The sequence below is a fragment of the Manihot esculenta genome, chromosome 4, assembly GCF_001659605.2.
Source record: "Manihot esculenta cultivar AM560-2 chromosome 4, M.esculenta_v8, whole genome shotgun sequence".
NCBI classification, from domain to species: Eukaryota; Viridiplantae; Streptophyta; class Magnoliopsida; order Malpighiales; family Euphorbiaceae; genus Manihot; species Manihot esculenta.
Genome location: NC_035164.2, coordinates 6,686,773 through 6,708,476, shown reverse-complemented (window position 1 = coordinate 6,708,476; position 21,704 = coordinate 6,686,773). Strand labels below are relative to the sequence as shown.

At 34.2% G+C, this 21,704-nt stretch overlaps 1 protein-coding gene across 6 annotated transcripts; it reads right to left on the bottom strand.

Moving 5' to 3' along the window:
- Positions 1-5,404: 5,404 nt before the first annotated feature.
- On the bottom strand, positions 5,405-17,914 carry LOC110613103 (protein SEMI-ROLLED LEAF 2). 6 transcript variants are annotated; one of them, XM_021754051.2, is made up of 21 exons: positions 17,765-17,914; positions 17,422-17,488; positions 16,914-17,081; positions 16,273-16,347; positions 15,704-15,819; positions 15,183-15,297; positions 14,758-14,886; positions 13,582-13,629; positions 13,273-13,442; positions 12,972-13,168; positions 12,578-12,873; positions 11,310-11,459; positions 10,857-11,216; positions 10,571-10,720; positions 9,612-9,687; positions 8,987-9,114; positions 8,676-8,876; positions 7,947-8,087; positions 7,748-7,876; positions 6,526-6,726; positions 5,405-5,978 (listed from the first exon to the last, which is right to left on the bottom strand). In XM_021754051.2, exons 3-21 carry the CDS (start codon positions 17,046-17,048, stop codon positions 5,820-5,822), a joined length of 2,976 nt encoding a protein of 991 aa, XP_021609743.1. In that variant the 5' UTR covers positions 17,049-17,081; positions 17,422-17,488; positions 17,765-17,914; the 3' UTR covers positions 5,405-5,819. The 6 variants fall into 6 exon arrangements, 5 of the variants coding, with proteins under 5 accessions (XP_021609743.1, XP_021609742.1, XP_021609744.1 ...); XM_021754050.2 differs by lacking the exon at positions 17,765-17,914 and adding an exon at positions 17,591-17,668; XM_021754052.2 differs by lacking the exon at positions 17,765-17,914 and adding an exon at positions 17,591-17,609 and having other exon boundaries at positions 15,717-15,819.
- Between the last annotated feature and the right edge of the window lie 3,790 nt (positions 17,915-21,704).

The window sequence follows — 21,704 nt, the reverse complement described above, 5'->3', positions numbered from 1 at the left end:
GGCCCTCACACCTCCTCTGGGCCGAGTTAGGACCCGCAAGAGTAGATTAGACCCCAGAGCTCGAAACGACGGCGGGCCTGCCTGACAGTTTTGGCTTGGGCCTCAGAATGCATGGCAGGCCGGGTCATAATGAGCCCACGCTCGAAAAAAAGGAAATCAGCCTGATGATGGGACGTGATGAGAAGCAAACCGGCCAAGTTCTCCCGCAGAACTTTTTGCATGCGTATCGGAGAGCATTAAATGGTCGCCTGACATAGGTAGGGAGACTGACACTGCTGTACGGACGGTCCTGTCTGATAGAAATGGTGCCGTTAAGTGTCGCTAGCAAGCAAAAAGAAAGAAATAAAAGGAGAAAGAAATCATTCTCGTAGATCAGCTTACCCATCCATCGCAAACCTTATTCCTCTGGATCTCAAAACATCATATATATATATATATATATTTCAAGATTAATTTATTGAATATATTAATTAGACTTTTAATATACTAAATACTTTAAACCCTTCAAATTATAATAATTATAAATAGATTGGCACATTCAACATAATCGTTTAATCACAAATTGCTTAGCAAGCTAGATATAGATCTGGCAAACCTTATTGCTCAAATTGATATTTTTTTTAAAAAAATAATTTTGTTTTTCTTCTCTTTCTTTCACTTTGTTATTCTTTTCATCTACTACCTCAAATGTTATGAATCTGTAATTATAGTGAAAATAAAGTAAAATAACATATGAATGTGTGATTCTATTAAGTTTTATAACTTACCCAAGAAGATGACCCGATGAAAGATCCGAGATTGCTATTGTCAGAGCCGCTCCTCCACTATTACTTCTGGCCACTTGAGCTCCTACAACGCCTTAAAGGCTGAAGAAGATGAAACCTCACTCTGATAGCCCAAACCAGGCTTAAAACAACAACTGAAGCACCGAGGAAGGGAAGAAAGAACCCATTAAAGCTCAAGCAAACCCCAGCAGTAAAGGAAAAAGAGGAGAAGATGAATGGAAAATCACATGCAAACCATCAGGGATCATAAGCCAAACATCTCAAGGTCGAGGAGGCTTCAAAACAGGCTTAGAAAGACATACGATGATGGTGAAGTTGTGCTCTGAAGCATCCCATTCATGCCTTCACAGTGAGCCATCTCTGAACCGATCTACGCCGAACAGTAACCAGATATAGTGCAAAGCCTATTCAACCTCAGCCTGCAAAAGAAACCACCAAACACAACGGGAAAGCAAAAACAAAGAAAAGTTGCAGCCATAAACTAAAACCCGCATCAATAAACTCTGCTGCAAACTACCAACAAAATCAAAATAAATATATACACCGAAGGGGAGAAGGAAACCCACAATCCGGACGAGGGAGAGGAGAGCGTCCCCTAGCCAGAAGGGGCAGGGGAAGCCACTGCCCGATGCTGACGAGGACGAGCTCCTCAAAAAGAACAGAAAAAAAAAAAAAAAAAGAGAGAAAGAATAAGAGAATTACTCAGAATGCTATACTCCTGGAAAGAGAAAATATTGCTCTCATTTGTAGCCACCCTAAATACCTTCAACCTTGCTAACCAGATAGTCGTCTGATTGATTTTCTTTCAATTTTAAGATGTAAGAAATGAGTGAGATCTCAAAGTTCTAATCTACTCATCTAGCTGCTACCTCTTGTTATTTAACCTATCAATTATATTGACGTTTGTGCTCTTTTCACAGAAAAAAACTCAAACATTTGATCTCTTTTATTTTTAAAAAGTTATTAATTTGAAAAATTTTTTTTTTGTTTCCAAAGGTAAAACATAATTAATGGATTTTTACTTCTATTTTTAGTATCAAATATTTTAGTCTTTAATTATTTATTATGCCTAAATTGAATATCTCTATATTAAAATTAGGTTAATAAAGTATGAAATACCCCAAAATCCTCCGTTAACTTTTGAAATTTCTAAAAAAATTATCCCTGACCATCAATCTCTCAAATCTACTAAAAATGGCCACACAATATTCTTAAAAGTATTTTATCAAACAATACATATGTATTACAAAATAATAATTTCACTAAGATCCATAAGCACAATCCCAGCAAAAACAAACAAAATCTTACACTCTCAGCATGATTCTTATTCAGCATAAAATCCATATGTACAATTCTAATTTCACTAAGCACAAACATAAACTTAGAGGATAACCCATTACAGTTCAATTTCTCCACAAGTATAACTTTGAGAATGTGAAAAATTAAAACCATAGAGATTGAAGTTAGGCTATGGGGGTTTGGGAAGCCATCATCATTTTGAATCCTTGATGTTTGGCTAATGAATTCCATTCTAGCAGTATTTTTTTTTTCTAAAATCAGTTAGTGTTGATTCAACACAGGAATGGTAATAGAGAATAATATCTCTCTTCGATGATGGTTGTGACTTTTGGTTAGGTTTTGAAAAAATAAAATTAAAATAAAGTTATGAAGATATCATTAATTGTGATTTTATTTTATGGTTCAACTTATTTTTTTTTTCTCTTGTGATTTTCTATTTAATTTTTGGGAAAATTGAGAGAGAGGAACAGATAAGAGAGAGAAGATGAAGAAGAAGGAGAAGGAAGAGGAGGAGGAATAGCAACAAGGAAGGCAGCCATGTTGTATGTAGGAGACTGTAGAGAGAAGAAATAGAATATGTCAAAGAATGAAATGGGGTTAAGGAGGGCATTGTGCGTTTCATGTTGCATAGAGGGAAAATGAAATAGGTGAAAGAGAAACAAATGAATTTTAAAAATTTGAGGGTATATTTGAAGAAGAGGAGGGGATGGGATGGGGACAAAGAGGGCATCGTGTTGCAGAGAGGGAAAATGGAATAGGTGAAAGAGATACAAATGAATTTAAAAGATTTGAAAATATATCTAAAATTATTTTTTTTTAATGACTTTTGATGATCTGAGATCCAGAAAATAGGGTTTTACAATGAATTCTGTAAAATTGAGAAAAGTTTCTCCCCAAAGAAGAATATTTCTACTTTTATATATTTTTTTTTGTCCGTTAGTGACGTGTAATAAAACATGTGTCATTGAGTCACCTGTCCCTGTTACGTTGGTACGGACATACGAGAGAATCAGATTTCTGCTCCATGCGAAATTGCCCCCTGATTCTTTCCGGGTGCGCATGCGGATGGTTCCACAAGGAGAATGAGCTGAGCTGGGCTCGAAGCGAATGGCCCCCACAAGGCGATGGGAGCCCGGTCTTTGAGCTGGGCTGTATCTGATTTTTGAAGGGGGTTTAGAAGCCTTCAGCGGTCATCAACTTTAAATGGTTGATTAACAGAATATTTTAATAAAAGAATTCATAATTTAAATAAAATAAATATTTAAAAATTATATAATATTAAACGTAAAGTTATTAATTATGTTATATTTTATAATTAAAAAATGATTTTTATTTTTAAAGCGATTAGATGTTTGAGACACCTCCAAATCCATTCCACCTGGAGAGTGGCCGACCTAACATCATCTAATGTTTCTTTTAGAGTGGCAGCCGCCAATTTACAATGAGACAAAAAAAAAAAAAAAATCAATTTTGTTACTTTTAAGTACGCAAGTGGATGCTGATCCTTGGATGGTAACCATCATTGCTTGTGGATAGGGATGGCAACGGATCGGGTATTTTCGGGTACCCGATCCGACCGAACCCTAATAGAATGGATTTAGATAGTTATAATCGGATTTGAGACGGATTCGGATTTTAAAAATAATACCCATTGCGGGTTCGGATTGGATTCGGGTTTTATATACAGGGTACCCACTACCCGAACCCGTTTATATAAATAATTAATTTAATATAAAAAATATATTTTACAATAATATTTATAAATTTTTTTTATATATTTTTATTTAAAAATTTAAATTTAAATATTCTTTAGAAATATTAGATTTTTTAAATGAAAATTATTAATGAAAAATATTTTTTATATAAATTATTAATTAAAATATATAAGATTAAACGGGTTCGGATTTTATTCGGATAATAATAATCGGGTTTGGGACGGATTCGGATAATTTAAATTAATTTTTAATCGGATTCGAAACGGATTCGGATATTACTAATATAAATCGAGTTCGGGTTCGGATAGTTTAATTTTCGCGGGTACCCTACCCGTTTACATCCCTACTTGTGGATACATAGACGGCTTCAAGCACAATGTTTGTGGAGAAATAAGAGGAAGGAAAGGGAAAATGAGAGGCAGTATAAACAGCAGAGGAACACAGCCTTTCACTCCATTGTCTCTTGCTGGAAGGGAAATGCAACTTTGATGATTTTTCAATTTTACCCTCTTCTCACAAATAATTTTTAGGTTACATCATATGGGTTTTAGTAAAATCGAGCAGACAGATAATGATTTACATTTCATTTCAGTTTTCATTTATACAGGTTGGAGTAAACAAACTGAACCCAGATCACCTTTAACGACTTTAAATTTAATTTATTAAAATTTTTTCGATTAGAATTTAAATTTTACTTATTTTAAATTTGAATCGAATATTAATAAAATAAAATTTAATTTATTTAGTAAATGAATTTAAATGAGTCGAATTTTTATCAAATTTAATTTTCAATGATTCATGAATAATTTAATTTATTTAAAATTAAATAATTTTAGTTAAATAAATATCCATATAAATTAGTTCATAAACATATAAAAATTAACTCTTAAATATTAACGATTCAAATATATATAAATTTTAACAGTTTAATTAAATTATTTAAAATTAAATTTTAAAAAATTTAAATTTGACTCATATAAATATAGATAAAATTGAATTTATTTTACGAGACTGTTCACAAGTTCACTCATAAACTTAAAAACGAGTCGATCTTATAAATTTTAATTAGCCAAATACAAATATTATAGCGTTTAAATTTGACTTGTTTATTACACGAGTCTAAAAATTAAGCTCGAATTTAACTCGTTTAAAAATCGAATCAAACTTGATCAAATTTTTATCGAGTCAAATTTTCATAACTCATGAATAGTATCACCAAAAAGAAATAAAAAGGAAATCTCTCATTTTCCACCTCTTTTTTTCCTTTTATCTTTCATTATTTCCTCTCCAGACAAACAGAAACCATCGTTAGTAGTGTTTTTAAAGTACATTTAGTGTTGCAGTTGGAGCTGTGATTAGAATATTAAATAAATAACATTACAAAAAAATTTACTTGAAAATAAATTTAACATGTTTCTGTCATAAAAATACCACTAAACGCTAAACTGCTTTCTTCAACCGCTTGAAAAATACTTTTTAATCCTTAAACATCAATGCCAAATAGGCACTTGGTTCTCTACTTCACATCTTCTAGAACTATTTTATTTTCCCGTATTTTGGGAGTTGGGAAGTCCAAGTATACTAGAAACTACCACGCAAAGAAGGTAAGAGGAACAGAAAACTTCACATTACAAGGATATGCTTCCAAAGAAGGAACGATGCCAATCTACAATACAAACAACCTTAAAAGTTTTGCCAAAAATCAAATAAATGTTTATTTCATATAAACATCTATCAAGATATTAACAAAATATTCCTAGAAATGCTCCAAAACAATGCATATGACTAGGACCCCAGCTTCCCAAGAAGACCACCTCTCTCTCCATCTTCCCATACATACATTTGAGGCCGATAAGCAAAACCGTCTAATCAAACTTCGTATTAATTTACGATTAATGCTAGATACAGTCTCCACCACAAAAGAATTGGGAACACAAAAATGGAAATTGAATTGAAGAAAATGGGAGGAAAAGACGACAAGCATATAGAGACAATTATGTGTATGCACATAGTTAAATCTTTAGCATCCAGCTGCTTTCATGAATTTGTCATAGGGGCTTGAAGGAGGTAATCTTAAAGAACTATGTCCGTACTCAACCGACCAGAGGGCAAGTTGATCAGGTGCTTGAATTTGATTCTTACTGTTTAACGTCGAATCACTTTGTAAAAACTTCACTTTCTGGAACAGAGGCCAAATAAATAAATAAATGAGTAATTTGCAAAATATTTTCATGTTATCAAGTATGAGAATTTTACAATAGTTTAATTTAATGATGCCAGTAGCCAGTCAATTTTAGATGACAATTAGACTCGAGATTCTTCAAATATGAACAATATTTTCCACTAAAGAAATGGAAGGAAGGAAGACAACAAATGAGTTTACATTGTCAGTAAAGGAGCATTCAAAAGGCTCTCTGGCACTAAATGGGCCTTACAAAGTCTAGTCGCTAGGTTATTGCACAGTCAAGGGAATAATATTTAGGTGCCTGCTGAAATGGCAACAGCTCCACTATCAAAATGATGAAAATGCCTAAACACAAACTTTCAACTAATAGCAAGAACAGTTACATTATTACCCAATGACCAAAACAGTGATATCCCTAATTTGCATTTTTGAAGAGAGAGAAAGCGGGAACCAGAGGAAAAATAACTCCATATCATTATGTTCATTTAGTAACTAAATTCACCACATTAAATGCTGAAATCATTTGAATAAATAAACTCACCTCATTATATGCTGAAGTGCCTTTCTTTTCATTTGCAGTGAGGAAAATCTTGCCATCATGTTGTTGCTTAAAACTCTGAAGCATTGACATCTTCTGTTGTTTTCCTGTCACAAGAGCTTCACATTGACTCTTCATTTGATCATAAGGTACAGGTGTGGAGGAAATCTGGGAGCTTGCAACTTGACGTGCAGTTTCCAGTACCTGTAGGTATTAAGAACCCATACAATTTGCAAATGTGAAACAGAAACAGACATGCATCAAGAAAAGAAAAACAATTTGAAAGAATGCTGCATATATTGTACACAACCAACAACATTCAAATAATGGTTGGTTATTTCTGTGGCAACTAGAAAAGGATAAACTGTGCTTTTGTTCTTGTAACTACCTTCTTTATCTAATGATATTTAGCGTGGTCTCCTCTAACTGCCACGAACTACAAGTCAATATTTGCCTCTACTAACACTGTTTGGCTTGGCTCTTGAATTAAGATCTAGCTTGTCTTATCATTATGCTTTGCTCAGAGGATAATGACATTGAGCACAATCAAACATTTTGGCTTTCATGTTTTTTTTTCTTACAGTGCATGAACTCTATTTTGTGGAAATGAGTGTATTATGCGTATCTAGTCATCTAAGTTGCTTTGCTGGAGTAATTAGAACAAAAATTACGTGTGCCATATCAGCACCAAGTGTGCAAGCTTGTCAGTTTTAGTAATTGCATGAGCAAAGTGCTATGTCATCATGTATGTATGTTTATGTGTGCTATGTCATCATGAACCTTGAGGAAGCAGATGCAGATGGTCTGGTCCAAATCCTTCCCCCTCCCCAAACAGGAACTGTCAGCTGGTTTTGGCCTAGAACTGGACCACGACCATGTCTATGTATAGTGGTGCAACAAGGAGTTGTATTTCAGTTTGATTTTTCGGACAAAAGTGAATATTGCTCACTCTTAGCAACTGCCACACAGGATTCCACTGCCAAATCATATACATTCCAAGAGGTTTGATTTCACGCCACATCAATTTATGCTTAAACTGAGATGGACCCCATGACACTCAATGAACACCCACGTTAGTAAGTTGATGAAAATTTAGGATGGAAGTCCAATAAGAGGATTACTACTATATCATTAATTAAAGTTTATGAATTTTGATATAGTTGTCTAAGGCCTAATATTTAAGAAGAAAACCAAAGAAAAGAATAGAAAAGGATGGTCCTCTTACAGATTCCAAAAGTTCATTGACACTAAGGATGTCCAGCGAATTGACAGAAAGTGAAGTTTTGCGATCTGACAGATTCCCATTAGCTTCAGTGACCGTTTCATCATCTGTCAAGGAAGCTGCAGGCATGATCTGAAAGAAAACCATGCCAATAAGAAACCTGTGTTACTTCCAAGTTATAATGTAAAACATTAATGATTACCTCTTCAAAAGCCTGAAACTCTGTTTGGGCAAGAGGAGAACATGGCCTTGGCGTCTCCATAAACAAGGGAGCTCCAAATGGATATGCATCATCAGGCAAAAATTCCGGAAAAAGTTGTTCCTTTATGCCGGATAAATCATCCTGGAAAGACAAAAAAATAGTAAATAAACAAAAAACTTGACAAAGAAACACTTCAAATGCAATGGAGGCCTTCTAAAGTGAAGATATTTGTCCAATATAGAACCTTGTGTATGCAGACTCAACAACTAACCTTGGATTTCTCTATGGGCTTGGTGATGATTATACCAGCTCCAAAAGAAGCATAGTTGTTTAACACTATGAGGCATCCTCATAATGTTGCACAGTATATTTGATATAATTTAAGTTTCTTCAAGTTATACAATGACAATGTCACGTGGAATCAAAATTGAATCATTCAAAAAGAAATTTTTTATTCTCCATGCTCACTTCTTGAAAATGCAATCCCATTATCATTTCCATCGGTATTTCCATGCAAGCATTGCCTTCCAATAGTACTCATTCTGTCTTCATAGTACAAATGCAGTAAGTTCTAATCACCATGCAAGATGCAACTATATTCAGTCAAAACTATATGCTTTGACTTTTGAAATTCCATTCAAAACATACTTTACCAAATATCAAAATTTGAAAAGATGGATACATCGTTTATCCTCCTAAGAAATTGCACAGCATAATTGTGGAAGTGACCTGTGTTAATTTTGCAAATTTTGTCACGAACTTCGATATCAAGGTTTCCTTCAAATGGTGGTCATCTAATTCCACTGCCAATAGAGATTTTGATGCAGAAACATCATCTTCCTCTGATCCATATACCATTTTCCCTCCATTAGATTCTAAATAAACAGTCTGCAGCCTGGTGTCTCCAACTGACTCGAGATAAGGATCAGCCTGTCAAAAGGAAAATACATTAAACAAAGTTAAAAAGAAAACATGTGTCAGCCATAGAAAAATAAAATCAAAGAAAGTTGGCTAGCAGTAACTAGATAAAAAGACTTAACTGTTTTTTCTGTCAGAGATGCTTTAACCAAACTAATTAACTCAGGGAAGTTCCCTGCCTTTGCAGAAAAAATAAGCATGTATGATGCCATGGTGAAGAGAGATCTTCTGCGAGACGGCTGTAGACCTCCTGCATTATGCACACATTAAATGAGAAACATACATCAGAATTACTTTTTTCAATAATGTAACTCCTCTGAACATCAGCCAATAAATCTAATTTCAAATGTAGATCACATAATATTGTTTTTCACGAGACTTGTGAAAATGTAGGAGAAAGAAAGGCGCAAACTAGAGTGTTTAACCTTAAGCACAATTACATAGCAGTGACTGCTGTAATTTAATGTAATACATTGAACTAGCTATAAGATCCTTGGTTTTCTATTCTTCTATCATTTTAATAGTACAACTAAAAGATAAGTATTAGAAATGCTTGCAAGACAAAAAGGTCCATAAAAATGTGCATTTGCCAATCCTTGTGTACATGGGTGTATTACATGTAATTCCAAATTTCAAGAATCTACCATCTTTAGCCCAGGAATGTACTTAGATAATCCATGTCCCGTGATAAATATTTTAATTGCTTAAAGCATAAATATACAGCTTTCACCGATCAATTCTACTCACTTTCTTGATCCAGAGAGATGCTTCTAAGTGAGAACGCCAGCTGAAAACACCGAGCTAGAGCCATGTGATTGGATGTCTGTCATCAGTGGAGTTAATAACACTCAATTAAGGATGGCCATGAAATATAAGACAACAAATTAATCTATTAACTGATGTATACCAAAAAGATTGAGACAGAAATGGTGAGATGTTAAAAGTTTCCATCCACGCAAAAACTTCTCTGAGATTTATCTTCCAGGTCAATGCTACTATGAGATATATGTGTCAATAAACTTACATACTGCTTATACCATATCTCACCACTACTATTTAATATGTCAAAATTTTACACTGAAATAACATGAGATGGTGGTACTACCAATATACACATAGAATACACATGCTACACTTGAAGGACCACCAACAAAAAACGAAGTTGAAAAGCATCTCCTTGTCCACCCACATAAAGGAGGTTCATTATCTACAAAAGCCCTAAACTTCCTTCATTTCTAGCTTACATAAATGGACCAAAAGAATGGCATCTCACACTTTTTTAATTCTAGAACTACAAAGACAGCCATTACATTTAACCTCCATTTCTGGGTTTCTTTGGATATACCAAATTAGTCCCCAAAGTTCTCACCCGGTCATGATGATGGTGAAGTAATTTGCTGATTCCCTATTCTTCTTGCAGCAAAATCATCTAATAACTAGATACCTTTCCCGTTCTTCATCAAATTACTATTGACAAGCAGAGTTGCATACCAAAGAAAATGGCGCCATTTTCTTTTATAACTAAGATGCTAGACAGTTTATTAATGGACAAGGACATACACCTTGCTTGCCTGAAATATAATAGCAAGTCACATAAGATTCACAACAATTCATCAGAAACTTGCCATTAGTAAAGACATTTAGACAAGGGCAAGAAGAATGAAGCAGATGCAGTCAATACTAAACATGCTATGAGGATGACTTACTTTGGATCGAGTATACAGCAAAGCAATGTTATAGGAGTTAGCCATGGCCTCAAAATTTTCGGGCATATTCTCTGCTGATGTTGCCTGAACCCATATTGATGAAAGCAGAAGACTGATTTGATGGCTACTCAATCGTAGAGAAGTTTGCTTCTGGTAATAATAATAATAATAATAGTAATTTAACTAGATCAGACTGCTGCCTAGGATTTAAAACAAAAAAAAAAAAAAAAAATCTAAATCGCAAACTAAATTAAACATTAACTTCTAAGATCTAGGAGTTTCATACAGTTTTTTCATCTCTGGTAGCAGACTTGAAGCTATTTGAATGGCTATGCAAGCCACTTTTTCCAAATTGTTTTGCACCCACATCAGATATTTGATTGTCTTCCTCCCATGATTCTCCATCCACAGCTTCTGCCTTATCCTTACCTTCATCCTGAAAGGAGTAGCTTTTGCTCATTGACTTCTGCCGTGTACCCAAAAATCCAGAAATAGCTTCTGATGTTTTCTTATTCTGGTCTGACCAAAGAGAAAGCAAGGATGGCATAAGCACAACAGATAAGACACTGTGTGCTCCAACTCTTGTCTCATGGTCTGGATGAGCCATGGCTATGAGCAACTGATGAAATAGAGCATCAGGAAAAGCCTGAAAAGTTAACAAGTACAACATCATATCTTGGATTGTTTTACAATATCTGAAACAGCAGCAGAATATTTTAGTGTCAGCAAGTGCACTTGCCTTCTTGTGATATGATATGTTAGGGATGGATGCAATGATCTGTGCTGCCCGGTGAACAGCGGATATTGTCGTTCTAGCTAGAACAGCAGTCATTGAAATATTCTCTAAAAGCACAGCCATTTTATCAAGTATGGGCCCCACATCTCCAACCTGTTAGTAACAAAGACCTTTAAACATTAAAAGTTTATTTGATAAAATTTGGCATTTAAATATAACTACAACAAAATACACTAGCTTACGAAGACTATTTTAACCAGAACCATTTCATACACAATTGATTTTTCTTTAACATAATATTTTCACTGATGGTAACTGCTATTCCAGTAAAGAGTTAAATCTAGTCTCTGTGTTAGATAGATGAATGTCAATAGAGTTGCATCTGAGGGTAAATTTCATACCAGAAAAGAAAAGAAATTAAAAAAATAAATTGGCACGTAAATTTGCAATAAACATGAATTAAATTATATGCAGCAATAAACCTGCAAAAAGAACTTGTAAAATAGTTCATTTGTCAAGGCTTGAGACTTCTAAAGCTACAATTTTGTTTAAATTAAATGATGATATTTATATCTCTGATCAAATTAAAGTGGAACAGGGGAGATAGGGGAAGAGAGAAACACCATCAAATTGCCATGTGAATTTCATATCCTATAAAATAAGAAGGCATACTCCAATGCAGTATGCTGTGTACACTGAATGCTGTGCAACCAGAAAATAGAAAAATGTAGCAACGTAAAGAAGTACATCTGTCTCAATCACTTTTGTTACATGTGCAAGCTTTTTTCCCCCATTTTTAATACATATCTGCTATTTTGAATCTAAGGTGATACCATTAAGGATAATGGAATAATTTCCAAAGGCACGAACACATGTCTTGACGACATTGTCAAGTCTCGGGTATGGATGCCAGATGCACGTGTGGTCAGCACAGGAAACTTCAATTCCTTTTCCCCATACTTTCCCTTATATTTGAAGGATCAGACCTAACCATGTTTGACTAGGTGTCCAATTATGCATCCAACACAGATATGGTAAAGGAGAGATATGAGAAACTATTTAAAAGGTAAATTTCTTATAACAAGCATTATGAAGAATAGAAATGAATTGGCATAGTTTATTAGTTTCAGGAACTGCAAAGAAGATGGTAACCCTAGTCCATAATATAGGGCGCTTTTGTAAATCATGCAGTACTCGTCAAATTCAATAGTGGGAAGTGCCATGTATTTAAGCTGAACTTCAAATAACAAACAAAAAGAACACCCACAAACCTTGTTTGAGAGCTGTGAGATGCAATTTTCTATGGCAAACTGAAGATCAGCATTTTGTTTATTAATACAATCTCCAGGGCTAGTAGATAATTCAGCTGAGTTTTGAAGGCATTTTCTCAGATGTTTAATCAAGTCGTATATTGCACCAATGATCGTAACTGTGGCCTCCTGCTTTGCATTTTGTCCAAGCTGTGTGATGACATTAACAATACATATTTGTACAAGAGGCTGTTTGGCAACATTCTTGTGATCCAAGTGCTTGACCAGGTAAGATAATAGCAAGTGCGAGTTTTCTCCTGTTAGTAAGATAAAAGAAAACATCAAACATGGCTAAATATTACTACAACCATAATGCTTCTAGAAAAAGATGGTGCATCAAGATTCCCATTGTAACCTGCTTCCTCCAAAAGTGATTGCAAATATATTAAAACAGGGTAGGCAACTCCTGTTTCTAGGGGCCAATGATTGCTAGTATCAAAATTGTGGAACAGAGGTTCAAGTACACGTCGAACAGTTGTAGCTTCCTTTGCCAGTCTGGCCATGTTACGCAAGCAGACCTTAGACCAGTAAGATGGACATTTTGAAGTGTCCCTGTTTCATTGATTAAAGAATAAGCAACATTAATTTAATTAAAAGAAATCTTTGTAATTTCCTATTCCAATAAGTACCACCGAACTAATACAAGGAAGCCTTACACTGTATTGTCCAATTCAGGTTTGGTAGTAAGGCTTCTCGAGGAAATCTTATCTGGAAAAGATGAGTCATTGTCTTCTGCTTTCAGGACTCCCTGAACCCACTGATCATCCTTGGAATTTTCTGGATCCATTTGGGGATCGATGTAGTTCTCCAAAGTAACTGATATGATCTATTTCACATCAGAAAAAGCATCAGATAACAGAAAAAGCCGACAACTGCATTCCGCATATTTTCACTTTTAATGTACTGTATATGTTACTCATGTTTGTTTATATGAAAGATATCATCACCACAGGAGAACAGCTTACATTATCAAACTCCATTGAGATGTGAGAATGCTCACCCATGAAAGACACCTATAGACAAACAATAGCAATAAAGCATCAGGAAGAATGGAAGAAAAGTTCAAAACAGAATATGACAAAACATGCTGCTTGCAAACAATGAAAATCAGAAAATAGAAGTGAAAAATGAACAGAATATTAATGGTAAATGAACCCAGAACATAATAATCTAGCATTAAGTCAAAGTTGCTAAAGGAAAGGTGAAATCAAAACAACATTACATCCCAAAAGTCGGAAAGGAACAAGTTAGCAAATCAGGACTCACCAACCATATGAGGCCAAATGTTCAAATTTGCAATTCCAGTATTAAGATTTGAAAACATTCCTATCATATATGGACTTAGGTGGATTTTAATCTGATGAATATTTCAATTTGAAAAGAAAAACTAAATGTTATCGCTAGATTTTTTGCTTGTCACTGCTATCCGCCAAAAGCTTTAGTTTTGAGAAGCAATATCAAGTCAAATAAATCGAATTCATGTTTGCCTCTAGTTTATAAAATCCAATAAACTGAAGAAATCACATATCCATGGCCCTGGATGAGACAGAACTATATTCAACTGATACGAAAAGTTCAAGAACAGTTCATCCGATTGCAAAATAAATACATAGCATTGCACTGCAACCGTGTGTAAAAATAGAGTACACAACTCCAAAAGGTCTAGTTAGTTCTTTTTCCCTAAATAAGCTCCACATCATTTAGGATTTGGAAGTCCTTGGCTTGGGAAGCTAATGAGAAAGAGAAAGGAAAAAATTAAAATAATAATAATAATAATGTCTGGCTAACCTAACAACAGGACAATGGAAATAAAGAGAAGAAATATGAGTATGTTCAATCACCATGTTTGAACCCTTTGGCAGAGCAATAAACTATTAAGACCTTAGTCAACTATGCAAAATAAGTAGTAACACATACAAGTGAGACATCTATGAGCAAATTATGGGGGAGAATAAATTTCTTATTGACTGCAATATTAATTAGATTATTACTAACTAAATTGGCTGCCTAGATTGTTTTTCAATTGATAATAATGTGGCAAAAAACATGATAATTATACTAAAGATCACAAAGAATAATTCTTCCAATGAGAACATAAATCTGAATTAAGAGAGAATAGGAGGGTACGGCAGGTTCTCTACCATGGAAGCCAAAGCTTGCAATCCAGCTGAACGCAAACGTAGAACTCTTTCACCATCACCCACATCTTGAGCCAATTGACAGAGCTTAGGAATGATGCCTTCTAAGTTGAACATGTGTGTGCTATCCGTCTATTTTTTTAGTCAACAAATCAGAATCACTTAAAAATTACAAAAACTAATATTTAGGACATATGATCTGACTTTTTGGTGTATGAAACATATAGTTGACCCATAACAAACTTTGGTGCATAAATGAGTTAAAAAGAACTAACAAAGCCTCTCTCTGAAGCAGCCTGATCTTTTCACACTACACTTTTTATTTTTTGGGAGGGCCTAGGGGCACTTTTAGAGCCCCATTAATTGATTACCCCATATAAAATATGCCATCTTACACAGCTTATGTCAACAGCTTTTCCATTACAAACCTGACTATTTATGAAGTCAACAAGAATATTGCAGGCCAGAATCTGCATTTCATCCTGCCTCGTTTCATCCAAAAGCGTTCGGACTATTCCCAATAAACTACTGGCAAATAGTGGCCTGCAAACAATTAAGAGGATCCAGCATATGTCATTGCAAACAAAAAAAGATTCAATTTGCAAAAAGCATAGCACCATCTCAGTGACAGGATGTATTCATGTCTAGGTAAACAAGATCTTACAATACAATGCAATATAATGGAATCAAAATTTCTATTGTTAATAGAAAATTTAATTGCATTACATTGCATTCCAGCGTACCAAACAGAACATTAGTTTTATTTGTGGACACATCTATGCTTCTATCTACGTTTTCTTATCATTACATTTGCTTCCATTTATTTATCATAGACAGTTATATATCAAATCTGACATGTTATGTAACAATGACATTACAAGGTTATCTCCACTGCTAAATTTGTTCATTAAGCTGGGTCATCCACAAAAGACTAAAATGCATAACTTACATCTGTTCCTTACATGACGATAGAAATTTCCTATAAATGCACACCACAACTTTCACGGATCCAAAGTTCCCATGTCGCAATTCCTTGAAAAATCTTTGCTCCAGTGTATCTGTAATCTGGCAGAAAATTTGAAAACTTAAAGCTAGCAAGCAATTGGATCTCATATATTTCAAACAGTTTATCACTCAAAGTTTGCAATCCTTGGTCACAATGCTATAGTTCATTAAAATTTCAATAAGGACCGGGCAACTCAGAAACAGAAATGATTGCTCACAAAAAAATCAGTTTATCTGCTGAAAGCATGCGTACCAATAAGAGTATAACCATTACCTGTGTGTGTGTGTGTGTGTGTGTGTGAGAGAGAGAGAGAGAGAGAGAGAGAGAGAGAGAGAGAGAGAGAGAGAGAGATTAACAACAAGGACAAAACCAGGAAGATGCATGCTAACTTGAAAAATTTTTTTTTCCCACTAAACCCATAAAATAATATAACAAACCACAGAAACTGATCAACTTTAAATTTTAACTAAATGCAAAAATCTGAAAACATGTAAAAGTACAGGAAAACACACCTTGGGAATTCGAAATGGATTCTTTGACACATAATCACAAAGCTTCCCAATCTTCCTATCATTTGGTTCAGCCTCCTGCAAAATGAAGGCAGAGAATAAATAATATTAGAGATATGCAAAAAAAATTTTCTAAGCCTTTTCATTTTAGATAGAGAGTAGGGAGTGAGAATCAATAGCCTTCAAGAACTATGAAGAAGAAATGACCAGAAACATCAGATTCCTGAAGCAAGATGATAAAAATTTACTAATCTAAACCTACAAATCCTCATAAATCCCAGTCAACTTCACTCCTAGTTTGTCCCAGATCATTGATAAAGATAATGTTTCTGATAGCAGCTAAAGAATATTTACAATTCAGCATTGGCAGCCACAGGAGGGAAAAATAATAATAAATAGACTAACCTACTTTGCGCAGATAAATGCTTTAATTGCATCAATTCAGTTACAGTAATATATTATCACCACAGAACTGAAAATGAGTAAAAGATCCACTGAATTAAACACTAATTTGAGCACCTAATTTTCAAAGCACAACAAGGCAGGAATCACTTCCATAAGCATATAACAAAGCAAGAGCTATGTCAACCTAGTATCCTCGCACAATTTCAAGTAAAGAAAGATGAAACACAGATTGCCATCACCTGATTACGAGGGAAGATATCAGCAAGAAACTTCTTGTAACGCTTAACCGGCTGCCTTGACCTTGCCCGCAATGACGGACAGAAGAAACAGAGGTTGCCGCAGGCGGGCAGAACCCGTCTTGACATGACCCCCATTGTCTAAGAAATCCAACGCCTCTCCTCTGCACTCTACAATTGGAAAAAATAAAAAATAAAATAACAACATTTTCATATCTATTCACACTTTTCCATAACATTTGATGAATAATCTACAATAACCTCATTGACCCTAATGCTCAAAACAGCTCAAATCACAAAACTCTACTAGAACTGTGCCCTTAATGCTATTATCAATAAAAATTAACTAGCATTCCATGAGCCCATATGTGTTTTTTGGCTATTCAAAGAATGAAAATCAATGAAATGTCAGAATCCCAAAAGGAATTATCAGAGTTCATATACTCATAAAGCTTAATGAAAACTGAAAACCAGATTGAAGCGGAATTATGAAAAATTAAACGATACCCACCAATCCAAAATTAGCGAAATTATAGTTTCGACACAATCTAGCCGATGTGATCACGATCTAGAATTGCCTGAAAGCCAGAAATGGACAAGAAAATTTGAAAAAAAAAAATAATAAAATACATACATACATACAAAAATTAACTGGATTATTTAAAAATTAAAGAGATTACTTGAGAAAATAAGCCAATTGACGGGAGGGAGGGAGGGAGGGGGGGGGGGAGAGAGAGAGAGGAGGCTTTGACGTCTCCCCCAGGCCGTCCTCCGTGTCTCTTTCAAATATTAATATTTTCTGTTAAATTGTTTAAAAAATAAATAACAAAATCCAGATAGCATGATAATCTTACAGCATGTGGAATTATTGCAACGGTCACAGTCCATTAATCGCGGTTCCATTGAATAAAGAGTCAGCGTTTGATGAGGTGGGATTAGATACCGTGAGATTTGAATGGTGCTGTGACTGATAAGAATGGTGAATTGCTGTGAGCTGGTTTTGGGGGTGTGGAATCTTTTAGTTAAACTCAGCTCATGGCATGAACCTCAACTATCCCGCGATTTTAGGGGGCTGCTTTTTCTCATCTCATATGACTAAAGTGGCCTCCAACTATTTTTCTTTTGACTTTTGTTTTCGTTAATTATTATTTTTAATAATATTTTTAAATTAAATTCAAATGAAAGATTTTAATCCAATTAAAACACATTAATTTTATTTATTTTTTTTATTTTTTTATTTTAATTCACTAATTGCAATATATTCCCCAACATAATTAGATTCAGTTAGGGAGGTTATTATCATAATAAGGCAAAGAGATTATCATTATAAGAAATAGACAATATGAATTGAAATGTTATTATTTAAACATTATTATCACAAAAAGAAAGGAAAAACAATTGATTAACTCAATGAAATCCAACTCATTAGTTGCCAATTTTCAACTATAAATGCTAAAAGATGAAAGTTTCTGCTTAATATAAGTATGATTTCGTATCGATTTAGAATAGAGATAATATGTCTTTTATGAGAATATTAGACGCTTCTCTCTCTTAAGTTAGCTTTTGAAATAAGTTAAATTTATTTTAAATTTAATATAGTATTAAAATTTCTTATAAATGAAGGATTTTTTTATAATCGTCTTACATATTAATTTCGTTTAAATTAATTTTTATATAAATTAAATTTGATTCAAATTTAACTGCAAAGTCTTTTTTTTTTAAACGGTAAAGGAGTCGATTGTATTTATTCGAGTAACAAGTGGGAAGTTAGATCCCATCATTGGAACGATAACTATTTGGGAGTTAATAGCCATTCTCCAACTGGCAGTGTCCCTGTGATGGGGAGGTTAAGGGTTAGGAGGCAAGAAGAATTAGGTGGGAGAGTTACTCCAAATATCTGTCCCTTGTTTAACTAATAAGTATAAGGGCCAAAAAGAAAGTGATTGGCTTTGTCTTTGTGTGCACAAGGCTGAAGGATGGGCATATGCTCATTGATTATCACTTTCACTTTATTTATGATGACAAATGATGGCCATGTACTTTTTATCCCTTTCAAATGAAGACATTGCATTCTCCAATTGCAAAAAGCAATTTTTATTTTTTTAATATATTTTTTAAAATATATATTAATTGAATATATAATTTGATTTCTTAACTTTAGTCAATTAAAATTTTAATATTTTAATTGTTAATTTTTGATATTTTAATCTGTTTAACGTTATGCATGAATGTAATTCATCCACGCTTTGATTAAAAGTTATACTATATAAAATTTAATTTTTTAATAATCTTATTTAGGAATAAGTATTCGGTCGGTTCGATTTTAATAATCTTATTGAATCGAACTGATTTTGATTAAAAATTGAATTGAATTGAATCAATTTGATTCGATTCAATTCGATCGATTTAAATTTTTAATAATTTTTTTATTTTTTACTTTATTTTTAATTTTAATATTTTAAAATTTAATTAAAATATTTTAACTTTAATATAATTTAATCTCTCTATATTATTGAAAATAATATACTATTATCATTAATTGATTCGATTCGATTTTTCTGATTTTTTTTATTAAAATCGAACCAAATCAAAATAACTGAAATTTTTAAAATTAAAAACTGAATCAAACCGAAATAAATAAAAAATCAAATCAAAATTTTAAATTAATTCAGTTCAACTGAATCGTATCTAATTTAAAATGAAAATTGTATAAAAATTTAATTTAATTAATTTTTTTAATAATTATTTTGATTTAAAATACAAGAATTTAATTTTTTTATTTTTAAAAAAATTGAAAACTTACTTGATTTTATAATAATTTATTTAATTTTTTTTTATAAAATAAGTTATGTTAAATGAATGGATAAAGATGTAGATAAAAAAGTTTTTTTAAAAAAAATGAGATACCATTTTTAGGATAAAGTTCAAAGAGCCAAAAATAAATGTTACTGTACTTGCTAGTGTATTAAATAAAAGTTAGCTTGATTTTCTTTGGTGTAAGACAAGCACGTGCTTCTTAACTATTAATTTAGTTAAAAATCAGCATTTGTCTTGTTGTCTCCATGACATAAAACTTGTGTTTTTTTTTTTTTTTGGGTTAATTCTAAATTTTTTTATAAAAATTAATTATCACTCTAATTTTTTATTAATTTTTTAATGTATAAATTTTATGAAAATATAAAGATATAATCCTTAATATAAAATTTAACTACTAATTTTTAAATTTAAAAATACAAATATTTAAATTCTAAAAAATTAACTGTAATATCCGGCTAGACTCCGGTATCGGAATTCCTACCGTCCGGTGGAATCTCGGATGTCGGAAGCCTCTAGTAGGGTAAAATCATGTTTTTGTAAAATGTTTTCATGTTTTTAAGGGTTTTAAGTATGAAATTAAATGAGTTTTTGCATGAAAATAGCATTGGAGGAAAACTCAGGTTCGGCCGCCGAATCCCAAGTTCGGCCGCCGAACATGCATGCACTTCGGGAGTGCTTTAGGCCCCCGAAAGCATAAGTGAGGGAAGTCCAGGTTCGGCCGCCGAACCTCAAGTTCGGCCGCCGAACCTCAAGTTCGGCCGCCGAACATTGCATGGATGCGGAGGCACATTCGGCCCCCGAACGTGGCCTGGCCAGCCACCTATAAAAAGGGGCACTTAGCCGAAATGGGCGAGTTTTCTCCCATTTTCGGCCACAGCAAGCTTCCGACCTTCCCTTTGCAACTCTTGTGTTCTTCTTCCAAATCTCTTACATTTTTCTTGAGTTTTAAACTCACATTGCAAGTTTTGAGCATTTAAACCAAGTTTTGGAGCTTTGGGAACTCAGGAGCTCATTTTCGTGGATCTCCAAGTTTAGGTCATCTCCCTCTCGATCTTCAAGAGGTAAGGGCCGATCTTAAGCTCCTTATGTGTTTTAAGTAAGTTTTATGCAAGATCTATGGGTAGAAATGCATGTTAGGTTATATGTTGAGTTATGGGTTAATCTTGATGTTTTGAACAATGTGTGTTGATTGGGTGTATTTGAAGTGTTGTAGTTGGGGTATATGACTGTTTGAGACCCCTAGGAACTTGTATGCATGTTTTGGTTGAGATTTATGCATGATTTGAGGTTTTGGGAGGCAAGGGGTTCATGTGAACCAAGTTTCTGCCCTTCTGGCAGAAACCAGGTTCGGCCGCCGAAGGGAGTTTCGGCCGCCGAACCCCCTTGTGGAGGCAGCATTCGGCTGCCGAAGCTTGCCCCCGAAAGAAGACTTTCGTCTCTGTCTGGGAGTTTCGGCCGCCGAAGGTGCCGCCGAACCTGCCTGACTTTCGGCTCTGGAGGGACTTTCGGCCGCCGAACCTGCCGCCGAAAGTGCCCTGTTCAGCCATTTCTTGCATGTTTTTATGTGATGTTTTCATGATGTTTTAGGGAGTTTTTGGGGAGTAGTTTATAGTTTTGCTCAGGTGTGTTGGTCCCTCATTTGAGTCCACCTGTGTAGGTTCGGACCCGAGGAACCGAGGACCCCAGCAGTGAGTTCAGCTGCTTCGGTGTTGTCAGAGTCAGCCAGAGGTGAGTGGAACTAAACTCAATCTTTTAAATTAAATGTTTTATCATATTTCATGCATCATGATTATGCAATAGGATGATTGCATTAGTATTCACGAATATGCCGCATTGCATCGATTGTTGTTGATGTGGGTGAATGTTGGATGACCCAATTAGTCCATGACAGGAAGACCAGGCCCCATGCTACAGGCCTGGCACAGAGTAAGAAAGACCAGGCCCCATTCTACAGGCCTGGCACAGAGTAAGGAAAGA

What these genes read in the sequence shown, in the direction of transcription:
- LOC110613103 (XM_021754051.2), bottom strand. Translation starts at nt 17,048, where the DNA reads ATGGGGGTCATGTCAAGACGGGTTCTGCCCGCCTGCGGCAACCTCTGT. An exon ending in TTGACTTCATAAATAGTCAG is followed by an intron (nt 14,887 to 15,182) that starts GTTTGTAATGGA and finishes CTAAAAAAATAG; the next exon opens with ACGGATAGCACACACATGTT. An exon ending in GCACTTCAGCATATAATGAG is followed by an intron (nt 5,979 to 6,525) that starts GTGAGTTTATTT and finishes CCTCTGTTCCAG; the next exon opens with AAAGTGAAGTTTTTACAAAG.